The 19,027-nt window shown below is 38.8% G+C and overlaps 1 protein-coding gene across 13 annotated transcripts in view; it reads right to left on the bottom strand.

Moving 5' to 3' along the window:
* Positions 1 to 19,027, bottom strand: part of LOC131432674 (PDF receptor) — a 550,466-nt gene that overhangs the window by 527 nt on the left and 530,912 nt on the right. For 3 of the 13 annotated variants that reach the window (XM_058599093.1, XM_058599094.1, XM_058599095.1), the window contains 2 exons: positions 466 to 605; positions 6 to 409 (listed from right to left, as the gene is read on the bottom strand). In XM_058599093.1, coding sequence (XP_058455076.1) covers positions 283 to 409; positions 466 to 605 — 267 coding nt within the window. In that variant the 3' untranslated portion in view covers positions 6 to 282. Of the gene's footprint in view, positions 1 to 3; positions 410 to 461; positions 606 to 19,027 lie in introns of those variants that run through there. The other 10 variants (XM_058599084.1, XM_058599086.1, XM_058599087.1 and 7 more) reach the window with 7 other exon arrangements.

Genomic DNA, 19,027 nt, shown 5'->3' with positions numbered 1-19,027 from the left:
TTTTTTAATTATAGAGTTATACAATTATGCTAACAGGATAAAGCACAAGGAACTGAAAATCTAAACAATAAATCAGTCTAACCTACGAGCGAAACCATTATGATGGGTCAAAACCTTTCAAATAAATTTCGGTCGAATATTGTGCAGGAAACGGTGGTGATTATTTTTGAAACAATGGTTGTTGCTCGTCCAGTAACATCTTTCTCAAAATTATTTACTAATAATGATAAATAGAAATTGTTCAAAACAGAAGAATGTGTAATATGGAACGGAAAAATGTATTTAGTCGAAGGTACAAAAAATAACTGACTCAGGTAGTGCTGGTTCATGTGCTGGTTGGCTGGATTTTTTTCCTCTTCGAAAGCAAAAAGTAATCAAATTTCTACTGTTGTTGTCGATTTGTTTATTACTGAAATTAACCAGAGTAAAGATAGGATTTTAATTTATATCGTAATACTTACATACCTTGTAGATTCATTAGGTGTTTCGTTATCTGGTGCTGCACCATATGCCGGTGAAAACATCGATTGTCGTCGTATGTGCCAGTCGTTGTGTCCTCGAATCGAAAGAAACACGCTTAGTCCTTTCATTAAAGCATGACGAACCTTTCATGTAAATAGAAAACGAGAATAAATTTTACAGGGTACATAACCATACAGGGCACAGGATACCGTACATAATGACATTAAAAAGTAAATTTTGAAACTCTCTCGTCAACAGATTCAAATTTGAGCGGCTATTTGGAAATATTTAATTAACACCCGGTCCCGTATCGTGAAGAGTAAGGCCGACGACATGACCAGGCGCTCCGAAGAAAAATTAGCATAAAAAATGTCCGTTGACGATTTACCACCAGTTACCATAAATTCAGCGACCCCTTGATAACGATAAAAATAATCTTATCGAGCAACACTGTTTAAGTTGCTTCGAGGTAGTTACTATGACCCCAGAATAAATGAACAAACAAGAGATCCCGGAATATGGAAAAGGGTTTGTATCAGGTACGTAAAGTCTGATTGGATCGAGAATAAATAAATCGGTAGATTGTATGGAGTCAACGTAGCGAATCTGAAAAGTTTTTCATTGGCCCCTGGCGAGAGATGTATATCAAATATGTATATTTCGCAAAAAAACAAGAACTATCTTAGTTTTTGAACTAGTTCCAACCATGTACCGCCGTGCTATTATTCATGCTTTCGAACTACCAAGTAGATGACACTGTACTCACAAGCATGACGGAACTCAATAATCATATTAGGTATACAGAAAATGTGTTTCTCAAAAGTACTGCTTACTTAAACATGTAATAAAATATATTCTTTTGTGTCAATACTTAACATAAAATAACTATTTTTGGTACCATCATACCAAAAAGATTTGAAGATTTTAGAGAGCTACGAATAAATATGAAATTGGGAATGTATATCCATTCATGTTAGTAACAAAGTTAAATTTATTCGAAGATTTTCATCCACGTTCAGATTTAATATTGCACTATTAATATGGCCATACTATTTATGTAATGTTGTTCAGAATAGTTCCGTTTTCTACATAATCTTTGTCCGGATCAAGCACTGGAATTTCTCTGCAACATTATAATATAAGTCTTGCCATATTCGGATTGGCACCTCCAGTGTGCATCCTAATTTAGTTGTGGCATTGTTTGTATCCCCTAATAGAAAGCTAATTTCGGTTGGACGGAAATACTTCGAATTCATTCTGTCGCAAACATTAACCACATCATTTCTACATTTATTTACATTCTACATGTCTTCAATAAATCGTAACCATGGTAGCTATTATTTAAAATCATTAATTTATCAGTATATGTTGCCAGTTTCAACATTTTTATTAGTGATTTCGTTTTGATATTACGAGTTACTAAGGGATACTTAAATTTGAGATACAGCTTTGATGGACGAATGGCAGGTCATGTCGTCGGTAAGGTATTTTGTCGTGAATACGACTTACTTTACTATGGGGCGCCTTTTCAAAATTAGCCATATGGAAGAATGGGTAAAACTTCATCGTGAATATCTCGACTTGTATTAATGGCAGCAACATAATTCTTTCACTATTTCATCAAAAATATGATCAGGAATTTAGGATAATATTTTGAACATTGTGAGATAACCACAAACAACTCAAAAATTAAGTTTCCTCAAAATTTGAAAACAACGTCGAAAACTCTTTACTCTCGCTTGGGTTTTTCGCGCAAGGACGACGATTTTGAGGTAGTCAGGCACATATCTTAAAGTGAACTGGTCGAAAATCGATCATTTCTTCTTGTGCGTTGGATGGAAGCAGACATTGGGGTGAGAAGACGCATTCAAACAGCGGCATCGGAGAGCGCACCTTCTGCGTGGTTAAAAACCTCAAACGCTCAGGTCGTAGTTCTCATTTGGCTTTCGGTCGTCAAGGCGAGAAGACACTTTAAACCAGTTTCGCATCATTTGGCACTGCGAGCGGATGTGTCGGTTTGTTCGCAAAGCTAGTTTCAATTCAAGCAAGAACGATTGCATCAGCTACTGGTGCTTTGCATTGGTGAGAAAGAAAACAAAAAACGAAAAGTGGACAACATTATATAAAATCAGCCGTTCTAATGGCTCTAAATGTTATCTAAAGAACTATTAAGATTACTTCTGTGCAAATCGAGGGTTGAAATCAACAGTTTAGTGAAAATCCAAAATAATTTGATTTGCTTCGTGCATTTTTCGCTGTGCAAAAATCGTTCGAGATAAATGTTCCGAACTGTGCTAAATATCGTACACGGAAAGAAATCCATTACTGCTGTTATGATTAGAAAATTATGAAATCAATCATGTTAACTTATCGTGAGATCATGAGCAATAACTTTTCTCCCACGAAAAATTCATTATGGTTCGAAAATGCGTTACTTGAAGAATGCGTTTCTTTCAAAGCTCGTGGCTCCCATTTTCTGCTCGGATATCACTTTGAACCCTCTGCCTCAAGTGATGTGATAGATTAAGGGTAAAGCAAAAAGCAGACATTGAAAAGCAAGACCTACTGAAAATGTTTACTTGATCCTGAAGCATGTTATTTAATAATCGTGTTGTTTTACCCACCGGCTTATAGAGAATTAAACATAACATAAAAATAAAGATAATGAACCGAAAATTGACATCATAAGAGACTAAGCACGGCTACGCTTTTCATTTGACAAATATCAATGTTACATTTTGTTCGAATGTATTCTTACATAATTGATGTGATCGTTGTTGCTAGAATAATATTCCGAGAGATAGCGTTTAATTCGATTGTGAATTTGGAACACCATCTAACGAAAATCAGAAAAATATTTTTTGAACCATTTTGATTAATTAAACTGAAGTAATGAACGCAATTAAACACGTTATCCCTTGCGTCGTCGTATTTCAAAAACAGAATATTTTCATTTTATGTTACAAAAATTACCATCGTAGCAGAAACACGCCTGAAGTTATACCCAACAGCTTCAAGTGCGTTACTTTCAAATTTCATAGAAATCAATCCGAATGGATCATGATCCGAGAAATTTTAATCATTGTGTATTATCATAACATGAAAATATATTATTCTCCCCAAATCATGACTCGTTCTGCTCATTTCAAGAATCGGAATTTTGCTCGTGTAGACAATTCCACAATTTGGTCCTTCTAAAAGGCACAAATGAATCCTGTACAGCATCTTAATAATTTTTTTTAAATGAAATATGCAAATCCGAAATGAGATAATCGACGTCAAAAATCGTTGAAAATGAAAAGTTAGTAATGAAAAGGTGGAAAGTTTCGCAATTCACACAATCGGTCAACTATCAATTCGAACTCGAAAGTGTAAAGAAATCGTGTCAGTTTTATTCGAATTCACGACATCCAGTTAAGTCTCTGACATTACATACCCGTACTCTTTTGTCGTGAATACGACTTACATTACTATGGGGCGCCTTTTCAAAATTAGCCATATGGAAGAATGGGCAGAACTTAATCGTGAATATCTCGACTTGCATTAATGGCAGCAACATAATTCTTTTACTACTTCATCAAAAATATGATCAGGAATTTAGGATAATATTTTGAGCAGTGTGAGATAACCACAAACAACTCAAAAATTAAGTTTTCTGAGAATTTTAAAACAACGCGGAAAACTCTTTACTTTTGCTTGGGTTTTTCGCGCAAGGACGACGATTTTGAGGTAGTCAGGCACATTTCTTCAACTGAACGCTCCTTCTGCGTGGTTAAAAACCTCAAACGCTCAGGTCGTAGTTCTATTCGTCATCTAACACTCGATGTGGATAGACGAATAACCTACTACGACTAATTTCGATTTTGTTTTATTTTTTATTCGCAGTTGTCTACCTACCCAAGCTATGGGTAAAAACCGCCATAGATCCGAGAAGGATCCAAAGGATGCTAAGCGTCTGAAACCAAGTGATGTACAGGTAAACGACCGTTTGCTGAGTAAAAACCAATATGCTGATCTGCCAGTTGATGTCGAAGAGGAACTGCAGAAGAAGGAAAAAATGCCGCCTTTCTACCTGAAGGGCTTCCCACCAACTCTACGCTCGGATTTCAACACACTGATCAGCAAAGGACTACAGGCAACAATCCGTTTATGTACTGAAGGCTACAAAATAACTGTTCCGGCTTTGAACCACTACAAAGGAGTGGAATGTTATCTGAAGCAGACAAAAGCGGAATACTTCTTACACGATATTGCCGCCAACAAACCTATGAAGGTTGTACTTCGAGGACTACCCGACATGATGGAAGCCGAACTAAAGCAGGCACTGTCGGAGGCTGGACTAAAGCCTTTGATGGTATTTAAAATGAAGCGACATAATACGGACAAAAAGTTTAGAGATCAACTGTACCTGATTCATCTGGAGAAGGGCTCCATCACCATGAGTCAACTGAAAACGATTAAATCGTTATTTCACATAATCATCGAATGGCAAAAGTATAAACCGGTACATCGATATGTCACACAGTGCACGAACTGTTTGTCTTCTACGACTTTCCAGATCGGGAGTTCATTCCATTTTGGATATATTCATCAGCAACATCGCCATAGACAGCTCTCCGGTTGTCTTCTACGAGCTCTCTTCTGACCACTTTCCGGTAATATTGACGTTGGGATCTTCACCAGAAACAGTGCCTATTCAACCTCGGAGGAACTATTATCGCACCGATTGGGTCCAATTTCAACATATCGCCGACCAACTTATTAATATCGATTTGCCACTTGATTCTCCGTAGGAAATCGATGCAGCCCTATCTTCCTTCCAGCATTCAATCACAGTCGCTCGTGATAGGACGGTTCCAGTACAACATATGCCGAGTTCCTCTCTTCAAATCGACAGTGTCACCAAGAAACTCATCCGACTTCGGAATATCTACCGGAGGCAGTATCAACGAACTGGAATCCTAGAAAGGAAGACTACTTAAAGCAACTTAACTAGGATAATCCAGGAAAGGATATCTGAGCTTCGCAACAAGATCTTCCAGCAAAAGCTTCGAGAAATTCTCCCACATTCAAAGCCCTTCTGGTCCTTAACGAAGGTGCTTAAAAAAAACCGAAGCCTATTCCTTCTCTGATGTCACCCCAGGACGCAGCTGAAGGAATACCTTTAATCACACCAGTGGAGAAGGCAAATTCGCTAGGCCAGCAGTTTGTGTGTTCTCACAATTTAGGACTTAACATTGTTAGTCCATATGAAAGAGCCGTTGCTGATAGCGTAGCTGAGGTTGACCAATCAGACAGCTTGGTTCCTGAGGAAAGTAGAGTCACTGCGAATGAGCTGATGGCTTTTGTGAAAAAATCCAAAAATATGAAGGCCCCCGGTTTCGACAACACATTCAACATTGAGCTGAAACATTTGAGTATTCGCTCATTTGTCTTCTTAGCTAAAATTTTAACAGGTGCTGGGTACTTGGTTACTTCCCTTCAATGTGGAAGTTAGCTAAAGTTATCCCAGTTTTGAAACCGGGGAAAGATCCTTCCTTTTCCAAGAGCTATCGGCCCATCAGCTTACTCTCTGCCCTATCCAAGCTGTTTGAAAAGTCAATACAAAGGCGAATTCTTGCTTTCGCAGATGAACAGGATATAATTCTGGAAGAACAGTTTGGGTTTCGGAAAGGAAGATCCACCATCCACCAACTCACAAGGGTTAACAACGTTATCCAGCAAAACAAATCAGTGTCCAAAACGACTGCCATGGCAATATTGGATATTGAAAAGTCATTCGATAATGTGTGGCACGATGGACTGGTGTTAAAACTGCATCGGTATAATTTTCCCATGTATCTTAATAAAATTATCAAAAATTATCTTGCAGATAGAGCATTCCAGGTTTCTCTGAACAATGCACTTTCAGAAAGATTTACTATTCCTGCTGGTGTACCCCAAGGAAGTATCCTAGGTCCCATTCTATACAACATTTTTACATCAGACATCCCACCTCTTCCGGGTGGTGGTGTTCTGTCACAATTTGCTGATGATACTGCCATTCTTTACAAAGGTCGTGTCATTAATGCTCTGAAGAATAAACTACAAACAGGTCTGGACGCTTTAACGGAATATTTTACAAGCTGGAAAATTGTGATCAATGCAGCAAAAACTCAGGTCATCTTGTTTCCACATTCAAGATCTCCAAAACTTGTTCCATCAGACGAATGCAGAATACGATTCGGTGATGAGGTCATTCAATGGTCCGATGAAGTTATCTATCTAGGACTCACCTTTGACAGACATCTGATATTCAGGTCACATGTTGACAAAATCGTTCAAAAATGCAGCATACTCATTAGGTCTCTGTATCCGCTGATTTGTAGAACATCTAAACTATGCCTGAAGAATCAGATGGCTGTCTATAAACAAATCATCTACCCCGCAATTGAATACGCAGTCCCTGTTTGGCGGGGCTGTGCACGAACACACAAACTTAGGCTCCAGCGCATTCATTCTTAAAGATGATTCTAAATCTACCCCCTTGGACAAGGACTAGTGAAGTACATGAGATGGCCTCCCTGGATATACTAGAACAAAAATTCGAACAATACTGCACGAAATTTGAAGAGAGGTGCTCAATCTCTGAAATACAAATAATTCAAAATTTGTACGTATTAGGTTAGGGATAGTTATAAGTAGGTAGATATTGTAATAATTAAAATAAATATTATAATTAAACATTAGTATGTAAAACAAGAGTAACTAAAACACCTATTATTAATAACGAATCGTATGAACAACAAAGATGAAAGGCCAAAGGGTCAAAACACTTGTACTGTAAAATGTTGATGTAATACACAAAAATAAGATTACTAAACAGATATTCATGCAAAAAAAAAAGGTCGTAGTTTTCATTTGTGTCAAGGCGAGAAGACGCATTAAACCAGTTTCCCATCATTTGGCACTGCGAGCGGATGCGTCGGTTTGTTCGCAGTTCGCAAAGCTATTTTCAATTCAAGCAAGAACGATTGCATAAGCTACTGATGGTTTGCATTGGAGAGAAAGAAAACAAGAAACGAAAAGTGGACAACATTATATAAAATCAGCCGTTCTAATGACCCTTAATGTTATCTAAAGAACTATTAAGATTACTTCTTTGCAAATCGAGGGTAGAAATCATCAATTTAGTGAAAATCCAAAATAATTTGATTTGGTTCGTGCACTTTTCGCTGTGCGAAAATCGTTCGAGATAAATGTTCCGAACTGTGCTAAATGTCGTAGAGAATTCTAAAAGTCAGAAATGAATCCTGTACAGCATCTTGATAGTTTCTTTCAATGAAATATGCAAATCCGAAATGAGATAATCGACGTCAAATATCCTTTCCCCCTTTTCACTACTAATCGAAAATTTTAGTGGTGAAAAGAGGGAAAGTTTCGCAATTCACACAATCGATCAAATATCAATTCGAATTCGAAAGTGTGAAGAAATCGTGTCAGTTTTATTCGTACATCCAGTTATGTCTCTGACATTACCCACCCGCCTTTACTTACTGTTTAATGCCAAAACAGCTTGATCAAATTAGTGTTGCTTAACGGTTTGTTGTTATTGTCTAGATTTCACTTGATCAGACCATATCAGTTTCTTTTTCTTTTTTTGTTCTGGTCACGGCAACTTTGTTCAATTATGGTTGTTTGTTGATTTTTTTCGGTGAGAATTGAAACACTGTTCTTAACGTTTTTTGTTCAGCATAACGTTTCGGCCTACTACTCTTCAGCTATCGTCGGACGCCTACAACATATATTTTTCGTCATTAAGTACATACATTTTACAATTCAAATACAAATTTACATCAAATAACAGTCACAAGAAAAGCAAACAATCGACTTACATTCAACAAAACTTTTACAATATTCAATCACTCCATTCTATCATTCGTTCACTCACTGCCGACGGCTGGGTTATCGTATGCTTCTGACCGCCTATCATCCTTATTATTCCAATACTGTTGGAACTTAGCTACCAGACCATTGTACGTAGTGCAGAAAGTTCCACACTCTCTCTGGAGATTGACCGTTCTCTCCTCGCCGAGTATTTTTATGTGAAACATTTCTGCTGTAACTCTGCTCTCCTGGTTCTCGATTCGTTCCAGTATTCGGGTGTTGGCAAAGTCGAAGATGTGTCCTTCTTGTTGTGTGTGTTGAGATAACCCTGTTCTTGCATCTTTTTTCCTCGTATCGTTCTTGTGTTCCGCTACTCTTGTCTCTAGTTTTCTTCCCGTTTGTCCGATGTAAACTTTGCCATCGTCTATTCCGCATGGAATTGTGTACACCACGTTCGTCTGTTTCCCTGGTGGGATTGGATCTTTAAACTTAGTGAAAATTTGATTCTTAATTTTATCCCTCGGTTTAAAAGCAAGTTTTGTGCTGTACTTTTTTAAAATTCTCCCCAATTTTTCACTAAGTCCTGGGATGTACGGAACTGCAACATACGACTGCGCTAGATCTTTTTCTTTTTCCTCCTGCAGGCTGTTATAGTGTTTGTGGACACGTTCCTTCAGTATTTTGCAAACAAACCATTTAGGGTCATGGTTTATTTGTAAAATTTCCTTGACTGTTCTTATGGCTGATGGACGGTTCTTACAGTCGGATAGTTTGATTGCTCGATCTATTAGTGCAATCGCAGTGTTGCATTTGTGCGAATAAGGACTTTCGGACTCAAAATCCAGATATCTCCCATCAGATTGTTTGGGTAACCATATTCGTTCGATGTGATCGTTGTTTCGGAACAACATCATATCGAGGAATTTTAGTTTTCCATCTTCTTCATTTTCAAAAGTAAACTGAAGTTTACTATGGAAACTGTTAAACGACTCTACGATGTCCTGAATGTGTTCCTTTTTTCCCACACAGAAGCAGTCATCCACGTATCGTCGATACACATTCATTTGTATTTGTTTTTCCTCCATCATGGTTATGCATTGCTGCTCCAAACGTTCCAATACTAAATTGGCAATAACAGGCGATAATGGTGATCCCATTGGTACCCCGAAGGTTTGCACATACACTACGCCTCGGTGTACGAAAAAGGTAGCCTCCAACACAAGCTTAACCATGTCCAAAAAACTATCCCGATCAATGGTTGTGTGCTTTTCTATTTCACTCCATCTGTTACTTAGACACTCTAGCGCAAAGTCGATCGGTACGTTTATGTATAGTGACGTGACATCCAGCGAGAACAAAACCTCATCCTCTGCTACATGTACTCCTGATATCTGTTCCGCGAACTCGAAACTGATTTGACATGATGTTTGGTTTTTCCTACTATGCTTCCAATGATTCCGGATAGAAATTGTGCTACTTTGTATGTGGCTGATCCTATGGTTGATACTACAGGACGGAACGGTCTGTCCGGCTTATGTATTTTAGGTAAGCCGTAAATTCTAGGGGGATTACAGCTTGAAATTTTCATCATCCTGTGCGTACGCCAATCGATGAATTTATTATCACGCCATTTGTCTATTATTAATCCAATTTTCTTTAGGATTTTCGTAGTTGGGTCCGATTTTAACTGTTTATACGTTGTTACGTCATTCAGGAGGTTCGCCATTTTCATTTCGTACTCATTAGCCGTAACGATAACCGTTTTGTTGCCTTTGTCTGCCTTAGTGATAAGTAAGTTAGGATTATCTTTCAAAAACTTTCTACTTTTCACTATGTCCTTCACTATCCATTCATTTTCGTGATATCTGGGCTGTTTTTTGAAATTCATATAATTGATCATAGCAGTTGAAACCTCCATCCTGATTTCATCTGCATTTTCCTTGGATTTTATCGATTTTTCCAACTCCGAAATCACTTCAACATAAGGAATTTTGTGGTGATTTTGAACGTTGAAGTTTGGTCCCAATCGTAACGTTCGTTCTAGATAGTCAGGTATAGGTGTGTTGGTTGTGTTTTCTATCCACTGTTCACATGGAGTAATGCTTTCAATTTTTCTGTTTTTTAGTGTCTGTATCTTGCATCTCTCTTTCTCTCTCGTTGAATTATACACTACCACAGTCTTGTTTTCCACCATTTTTTTTCACACACCTGTAGTCTCATGGCTCATACAACTGTTCCATTCGATTCAAAAAGAACTCTTTGTTTCTCTTTAATTCCATCAACGTTCGTTTGGCGTCATCAACCATTACGCTCATTATTCTTATATTCTTAATTTCTGCTTGAATAAAACTCGTTCAAGCTCACGATAGGATCGATCGTTATTGAGCTCAATGTGAACCTTATAGTTTAGGCATGTTGGAATAATTTTACACTTTCTACAATTCAACAAAAACTTTATGCGATTGTTGGCTTTTGCCAGTTTCATCGATGTCTTCTGAAACTGTAACATCAGCTTTCTTCCATGGTAGCCATATTTACTGGCGATTTGTTTGGAAATTAACATCTTCACGTGCTTGATCAAATGATTAATCTTTTTTTGTTCTGGTCACCGCAACTTTGTTCAATTATGGTTGTTTGTTGATTTTTTTCGGTGAGAATTGAAACACTGTTCTTAACGTTTTTTGTTCAGCATAACGTTTCGGCCTACTACTCTTCAGCCATCGTCGGACGCCTACAACATATATTTTTCGTCATTAAGTACATACATTTTACAATTCAAATACAAATTTACATCAAATAACAGTCACAAGAAAAGCAAACAATCGACTTACATTCAACAAAACTTTTACAATATTCAATCACTCCATTCTATCATTCGTTCACTCACTGCCGACGGCTGGGTTATCGTATGCTTCTGACCGCCTATCATCCTTATTATTCCAATACTGTTGGAACTTAGCCACCAGACCATTGTACGTAGTGCAGTTATCAGTTTCTAACCATTCAATTAGATTACATGATTATTGTTCGGTTCAATAACAGTAATTATGGACCAATGATAAAAAATAATTAATTGTTTTTTGTCATATTTAATGAAAAATAAGTATCTATGATTATCTTTATAACACAACTTCGAACTGAATCCATTTGCAAGTCACCGTATCGCTTGTTCACACGATCCCATCCACAAACGAATTTATTTTTCATATGGAAGATTTATAATAGAACTGAAACTGGAACAAACGTATTCTCAGAGCAAATTCAGCAGCTGAAAGATTCATATGGGTGGTTTATAATATAACTGAAACTGAAACTGAAACAAACGTATCCCCAACAAGCCGTTTTAGTTTTATTTATTCGAACAGCTCTGTCAAATTTAAAAGTGGTACACGCTGCCGTTCTATTTTTTCTATATTTGCAACACTAATAAAACGCTGCTGGGGCTGCCAGTTCATTTTGCTATAATATCTAGATTTCAATTTTAAAACTGACATGAATTATGCATCTAGAACTAGAACACTCCTGAACATGCTATCAGCATGCCGTTTTAGTTTTACTTATTCGAACAGTTCTTCTGTCAAATTTGAAACTGGTATACACGCTCGTTCTATTTTTTTCTATATCTGAAACACGAGTAAAACACTGCTGTCATTCGTAACCGAATGTTCGAAGTGAACACACGCGTTTTTCTTACAATCGACATCGGCAAAACGAAGGTCAGGCTGTAGTATAGGCACTAAACTGTAGTGATAAAAAGTAGCATCCCGCAAGTGAGTTCTACCTGTGCACCGACGGTATCGACAGCTATTGTGTTATACTCGGACAGCAGCGGACATCCATCCATTGTTTGCTACCCGTATCGCAGCCGTACAATCCTGAGTCAAGGTCACACTGAGCCACAACGGAGGAGTGAAAGATCAACTCACCTAACAGATTGCCGGGTCATACTGTAAACTATTATTTCTAACTTTTTATTTTTCTATCTTTATTTTCCTTTTCACTTTTGTTTTTAATTCATATTACAAGTGCGGGAGACTCTTTTCTCTCGCTACTTAAAATATGAATATTGCTGACAATGGGGGTGTCTCGGAAGAAGGCGAAGCTTTCTTGAGGATTGAACGTTTAGAATCCGAGTCTGAATCCGAGATGCCGCTATCTCCCTCCGATACCGTCTTTCTCTCCGATATCATCCCTCTTTCTGATGCCTCCATCTCCCTCTGAGATATTGCCACCTCGTCGAAAAGTTTATCAAGACGATGGCTCGGGGGGTCCGTAGGTGGTATACTTCCGGCCCAAATCACCCAAATCAAAGCCTCTCGAGTCCTGAATATTGCCCGGGACCTGACAAAACATTACTCGGCAATAAAATCTATCGAGAAGGTTTCGCCAAACAAGTTACGCGTTGTTGTGTCCGACCTGAAGCAAGCAAACGGGATTGCTACCAGCGAGCTGTTCACGAAGGAGTACCGCGTGTACGTCCCGTCTCATGTGGTGGAGATCGACGGTGTGGTCCGTGACGAAAGTCTGACGATCGAAGTTCTGATGAAAGACGGGGTAGGCCGTTTCTAAAACCCCGATCTTCAGCCAGTGAAAATTTTGGAGAGCAAGCAATTGCACTCCAAATCGATAGACGGTAAATTTTACCAATCGGACTCGTTTCGCGTGACTTTTTCCGGATCTGCACTTCCAAATTATTTGGTAGTGAGTGGAGTTCGTCTACCTGTTCGGCTGTATGTACCACGAGTAATGCACTGTACAAGCTGCAAACAGCTAGGGCATACGGCAACCTATTGTTGCAACAAGCTGCGATGCGGCAAATGTGGAGAGACTCATCAGGACGATCTCTGGAGAAGAATAGGGGAAAAGTGTTGTTACTGCGGGGAGAATCCTCATGATCTGTCGGAGTGCCCTACGTACATACATCGTGCGGAGAAATTGAAGCGATCCGTGAAAGAACGCTCTAAACGTTCTTACGCGGAAATCCTAAAAAGAACCACTCCATCGCACCCTGAAAACCCGTTTTGCACTCTTGCCAGTTGAAGAGAATACCTCTGACGACCCAGGCGAAGGACCTTCCTACACACAGGTTGAAGGAAGCAAGAAAGACAAAAGCTGGCTTCTCCTAAGCTTCCTCGTAAAGGCCTCATAATGTCCTCTTCGTTACAAAATGATCAAACAAAAACGTAAAGTGCTCAAGACTCAAAACCGAAGCAAACACCTGGTTCCAAAAACTTAGAGATGATAAGAAGTACTTACCACTTCCAGGGGCATCAAAAAACCCGAATGACCCTAAATCACAACCAGAAAATCAAACAAACGTTTGATTATTGAAGTTTTCTGATATCGTGGACTGGATATTCAACAGCCTTCAATATTACTAATCCTCTAAAAAGCCTCCTAACTGCTCTACTGCCAACAGTAAGGACATTTTTAAAACAGTTGACTGAACAATGGCCCCTCCTTGTAGCGATTGTATCTTTTGATGGATAAGATCATGTATAGCTTCCATCTACATTCCTCCCAGAGTCTCGATAGGGCATCGTCGGCTTGCAGACATCATAGAACTTCTTCCCTCACCGCGGTTGGTTTTAGGGGACTTTAACTCGCATGGTACAGGATGCTTATATGATGATAACCGTTCTTCGTTAATCCAAGATCTGTGTGACAACTTCAATTTGACAATTCTAAACACGGAAGAAATGACACGAAACCCTAGACCGCCTACACAACCAAGTGCGCTGGATTTATCCCTTTGCTCGACTTTGCTACAGTTAGATTGCAAGTGGAAGGTAATCTGTGATCCTCACGGTAGCGATCATTTGCCGATCATAGTTTCTATCACCAACCGTGTAAGGCCATCGGAAACAATCAATGTTTCGTACGATTTCACACGAAACATTGATTGGAAAAGTTACGCTAGCTCGATATCTGAGAAACTATAAACACTACAGGAGCTTCCTTCCACTACATGTGTTCCTAAAACAAGAAGCATTATCTTGTGCATACCGTCTTAGGGTTACAGGGCTTTGGAACAGTAACCCATTAGATTATGCTACCTGCCACACTCGCTTGTGGTCTCAAATGGTTACGTGGGATGAGTATTTATTTACTCGCTCCTAGTGACCTAACTCTCACATGCAGTTTTCCTTTCAAAACATTCAATGTGAGCTATCCTCTTCGTGAGGAATGGTTGTCTGGTTGTCTGGAACGACAACTTGATGAACACATAGTTTGTTATACGGACGGTTCTCTGTTGAATAGTCATGCTGGTGCTGGTGTCTTCTGACGTGAAATGAGGCTGGAGCAGTCTCATTCACTTGGTAGATACTGTACTGTGTTTCAAGCAGAAATCTACGCAATTCTGTGTGGAGTACAATCGGCACTTCAGCAGAGGATCTGTGGTAAACGTATTTATTTTGGTTCCGACAGTCAGGCAGCCTTAAAAGCACTCAGTTCGAATGACTCACTGTCGAATCTAGTGATCGCATGTCGAACTTAAATTGAAGACCTCAGCATTTCAAATGCTGTTTACTTCTTATGGGTACCCGGCCATTCTGGTATTACTGGAAATGAATGGGCTGATGAGTTGGCTAGAGCTGGTGCAACGAATGATTTCGTTGGTCCTGAACCAGCTTTACCACTTTCAACTAGTTGGATAAAGCACAAGATTCGTTCTTGGGCTGCATCCAAACATGCCAGCTACTGGCGCAGCTTGCAAACTTGCGCTCAGACAAAAGCATTTCTACCAGATTTAAATCTGAAAATGTCAAAGTGTCTACTGCATTTTTCCAAGCATCATTGCAGTATTCTGGTCAGAGCTCTGACTGATGCAAACTCAATTATCACATGGCTACTATTTAACGTGCTGAGTATTCGTGTGATTTGTGTGCATGCGATTATGGTTCTTCATATCATCTGATATGTAACTGTCCCGCATTGACGCAGGTACGTATCCGGGTTTTTGTCGTGAATACGACTTACTTTACTAAGGGGTGCCTTTTCAAAATTTACCCTCTGAGAGAGTGATAAGTTTTTGATCGTGAATATCTATTGTTGTATCTAATGAATCAACATAATTTTTGCGACATGCCGACATGGAAATATGATCACAATTTTATGATAAAATTTTCAGTTTTGTGACATAGTCTCAAATAATTCAAAATTAAACTTTTCTGAAATGTTTGGTATAAACGAGTATCAAAAAGGATAATTCATAAGGCGCGTTTGCCTTTCTCGTATTTTTAAAGCTCATAGCTCACTGATCTGTGAAAGGATTTATATAATCTAACTACCAATAGAATCGAAATTTTTCAATTTAAACGTGTATAGCAAAAGCATTGAAGTATTTCAATAGTACACTATTGAAAAACCTGTCTCATTTGCTCCATGTCAACACCAGCCAATCAGAACGCGTTCTAAGGAAGAGAACAAAATATCTGCTGCTGTACAACAAATCGTCCGGGAAAAATGTTCCGAAAAGTGGTGAATATCGCAGTCAGTTCCTCAATTTGGTCCTTGTGAATGCTAGAAACGAATCTCTACAGCATATTGATAGTTTCTTTCAATAAATTATGCAAATCCGAAATGAAATAATCGACAATAAAATTCTGTATGCTGCTATTTTTATAGCCGTTAGGACCGCCCATTAGTGAAAAAGCTACAAACGAAATCACATAAAAGGAAATCTCTTAACAAAAATTCAATCAGTTTGGATTCAATCGCCACTGCGAGCAGATGTGTTTTGTGTCGTCTGCACGCTTTCGACAAGAGCGATTACGTCACAGCTGCCAGTCATTAGCATTGGGAAAATAACAACGGTGGAGAGCATTGCACAATATCAGCCGTTCTAATGGCTCTAAAATTTTTCTAAAGAACTATTAGGATTTGTTGTTCGCAAATCGTAGGGAAATATCCTCAGTTTACGGCAAATCAAGAACAGTTTGCATAGATTTGTGCACTTTTCGCTGTGTGAAATTCACAGTAATCGAGATCAAGTGAAGCCTTTTTTTGCAAAAAATGTTTTAGAGTTTAATGTCGTAGAGAATTACGCAATTTGACTTTTCTGAATGCTAGAAACGAGTCCCTTCAGCATATTGATAGTTTCTTTCAATAAATTATGCAAATCCGAAATGAAATAATCGACATTAAAATTCTGAATGCGGCTATTTTTATAGCCGTTAGGACCGCCCATTAGTGAGAAAGCTACAAACGAAATCACATAAAAGGAAATCTCTTAACAAAAATTCAATCAGTTTGGATTCAATCGCCACTGCGAGCAGATGTGTTTTGTGTCGTCTGCACAGCTAGTTTCGCTTTCGACAAGAGCGATTACGTCACAGCTGCCAGTCATTAGCATTGGGAAAAAAACAACGGTGGAGAGCATTGCACAATATCAGCCGTTCTAATGGCTCTAAAATTTTTCTAAAGAACTATTAGGATTTGTTGTTCGCAAATCGTAGGGAAATATCCTCAGTTTACGGCAAATCAAGAACAGTTTGCATAGATTTGTGCACTTTTCACTGTGTGAAATTCACAGTAATCGAGATCAAGTGAAGCCTTTTTTGCAAAAAATGTTTTAGAGTTTAATGTCGTAGAGAATTACGCAATTTGACTTTTCTGAATGCTAGAAACGAGTCCCTTCAGCATATTGATAGTTTCTTTCAATAAATTATGCAAATCCGAAATGAAATAATCGACATTAAAATTCTGAATGCGGCTATTTTTATAGCCGTTAGGACCGCCCATTAGTGAGAAAGCTATAAACGAAATCACATAAAAGGAAATCTCTTAACAAAAATTCAATCAGTTTGGATTCAATCGCCACTGCGAGCAGATGTGTTTTGTGTCGTCTGCACAGCTAGTTTCGCTTTCGACAAGAGCGATTACGTCACAGCTGCCAGTCATTAGCATTGGGAAAAAAACAACGGTGGAGAGCATTACACAATATCAGCCGTTCTAATGGCTCTAAAATTTTTCTAAAGAACTATTAGGATTTGTTGTTCGCAAATCGTAGGGAAATATCCTCAGTTTACGGCAAATCAAGAATAGTGTGCTTAGATTTGTGCACTTTTCGCTGTGTGAAATTCACAGTAATCGAGATCAAGGGGAATGCGTGCATAATTCTTACAATTGACATTCGGAAGTGTTAAGGAACATGTCAGTTGTTTTCGTATTCACGACATCCAGTTATGTCTCTGACACTACCCACCCGCCTTTTGGTTCTCCATACATGGTTGAGTCTGTGTATGCGGAGCTAAAATTGAAGGATATTCTCTCGTTTCTCACCCAATGTGGTAAGGAGCTATAGTCAGAAGGGTTCATCGTTCTTCCTGGAGTGAATTAATCCCTTCTGTATTCACCTTAAATAGGGTTTAGCATATTGTTTGGCATCCTTTAGGGAGTACCGAATTTACTTCTGCTCGTACATACTGCGAGTCGTTCTGCATTCTTCCGGGAGTGCAGAATGGTGTCGCTTTTGTAAGATCTCTAAATCCTCTCGGGGGTTGGAGGTTTTATTAACAGCAGACTGTTCGGGACCTCGTAGAGGTTCAGAATTTACTTCTGCTTCCACTAAATGTGATCCTCAGCAGATTGTTCAGCATCCCTTAAGGGTGCAGAATTTACTTCTGCATTAATGTGTTTTTGTGTCGTAAATTTTTCCCATCCTCCTAGTCCAACCGTTACCATTTTCTTTCAATCCTTCCCTCTTATACATCGGGAAAATGATGCAAATTGATGGCAAGGCACAAATCTCCAAATATCAAGGGGAACGTGCCATTTGAGCCAATTTGTTCTGATTCCTGATTCCAGAAACAAACCGATTCCGGCTATCCTGGTTCCCGGTATCCGGTTCCGGAAGTACCGGAAATAGTGGTCATATATACCAAAATGGATCTGACTCACTTTTCTAAACGATGGTTTGACCGATTTCCACAAACTTAGATGCAAATGAAAGGTCTTGTGGTCCCATACGGAATTCCTGAATTTCATACGGATCCGACTTCCGGTTCCGGAGTTATAGGGTAAAGTGTGTTACATATTGTGCACCGTCACTTAAACCGGCGAAACAAAATATTTAAAAAAATTTCTAAACTGATCTCAAAACTACACAAATCGATAGTCATTATCAGTAGGCAAATAAACAATTCGATTCCGGCTATCCTGGTTCCCGGTATCCGGTTCCGGAAGTACCAGAAATAGTGGTCATATATACCAAAATGGATCTCACTCACTTTTCTCAACGATGGTTTGACCGATTTTGACAAACTTAGATTCAAATGAAAGGTCTTGTGGTCCCATACGGAATTTGTGAGTTTCATCCGGATCCGACTTCCGGTTCCGGAGTTATAGGGTAAAGTGTTTTACATATTGTACACCGTCACTTAAACCGGCGAAACAAAAACCGTAAAAAATTTCCTAAACTGGTCTCAAAACTACACAAATCGATAGCTTTTATCAGTAGGCAACTAAACAAACCGATTCCGATTATCCTGCTTCCCGGTATCCGGTTCCGAAAGTACCGGAAATAGTGGTCATATTTACCAAAATGGATCTCACTCACTTTTCTCAACGATGGTTTGACCGATTTCCACAAACTTATATTCAAATGTCTTGTGGTCCCATACGGAATTCCTGAATTTCATCCGGATCCGACTTGCGGTTCCGGAGTTATAGGGTAAAGTGTGTTCAATATTGTACA

The sequence above is a fragment of the Malaya genurostris genome, chromosome 2 (assembly GCF_030247185.1).
Source record: "Malaya genurostris strain Urasoe2022 chromosome 2, Malgen_1.1, whole genome shotgun sequence".
In the NCBI taxonomy this organism is placed as follows: Eukaryota; Metazoa; Arthropoda; class Insecta; order Diptera; family Culicidae; genus Malaya; species Malaya genurostris.
Note: the sequence above shows the minus strand (reverse complement) of the source record. Positions and strands in the feature narration are given on the sequence as shown.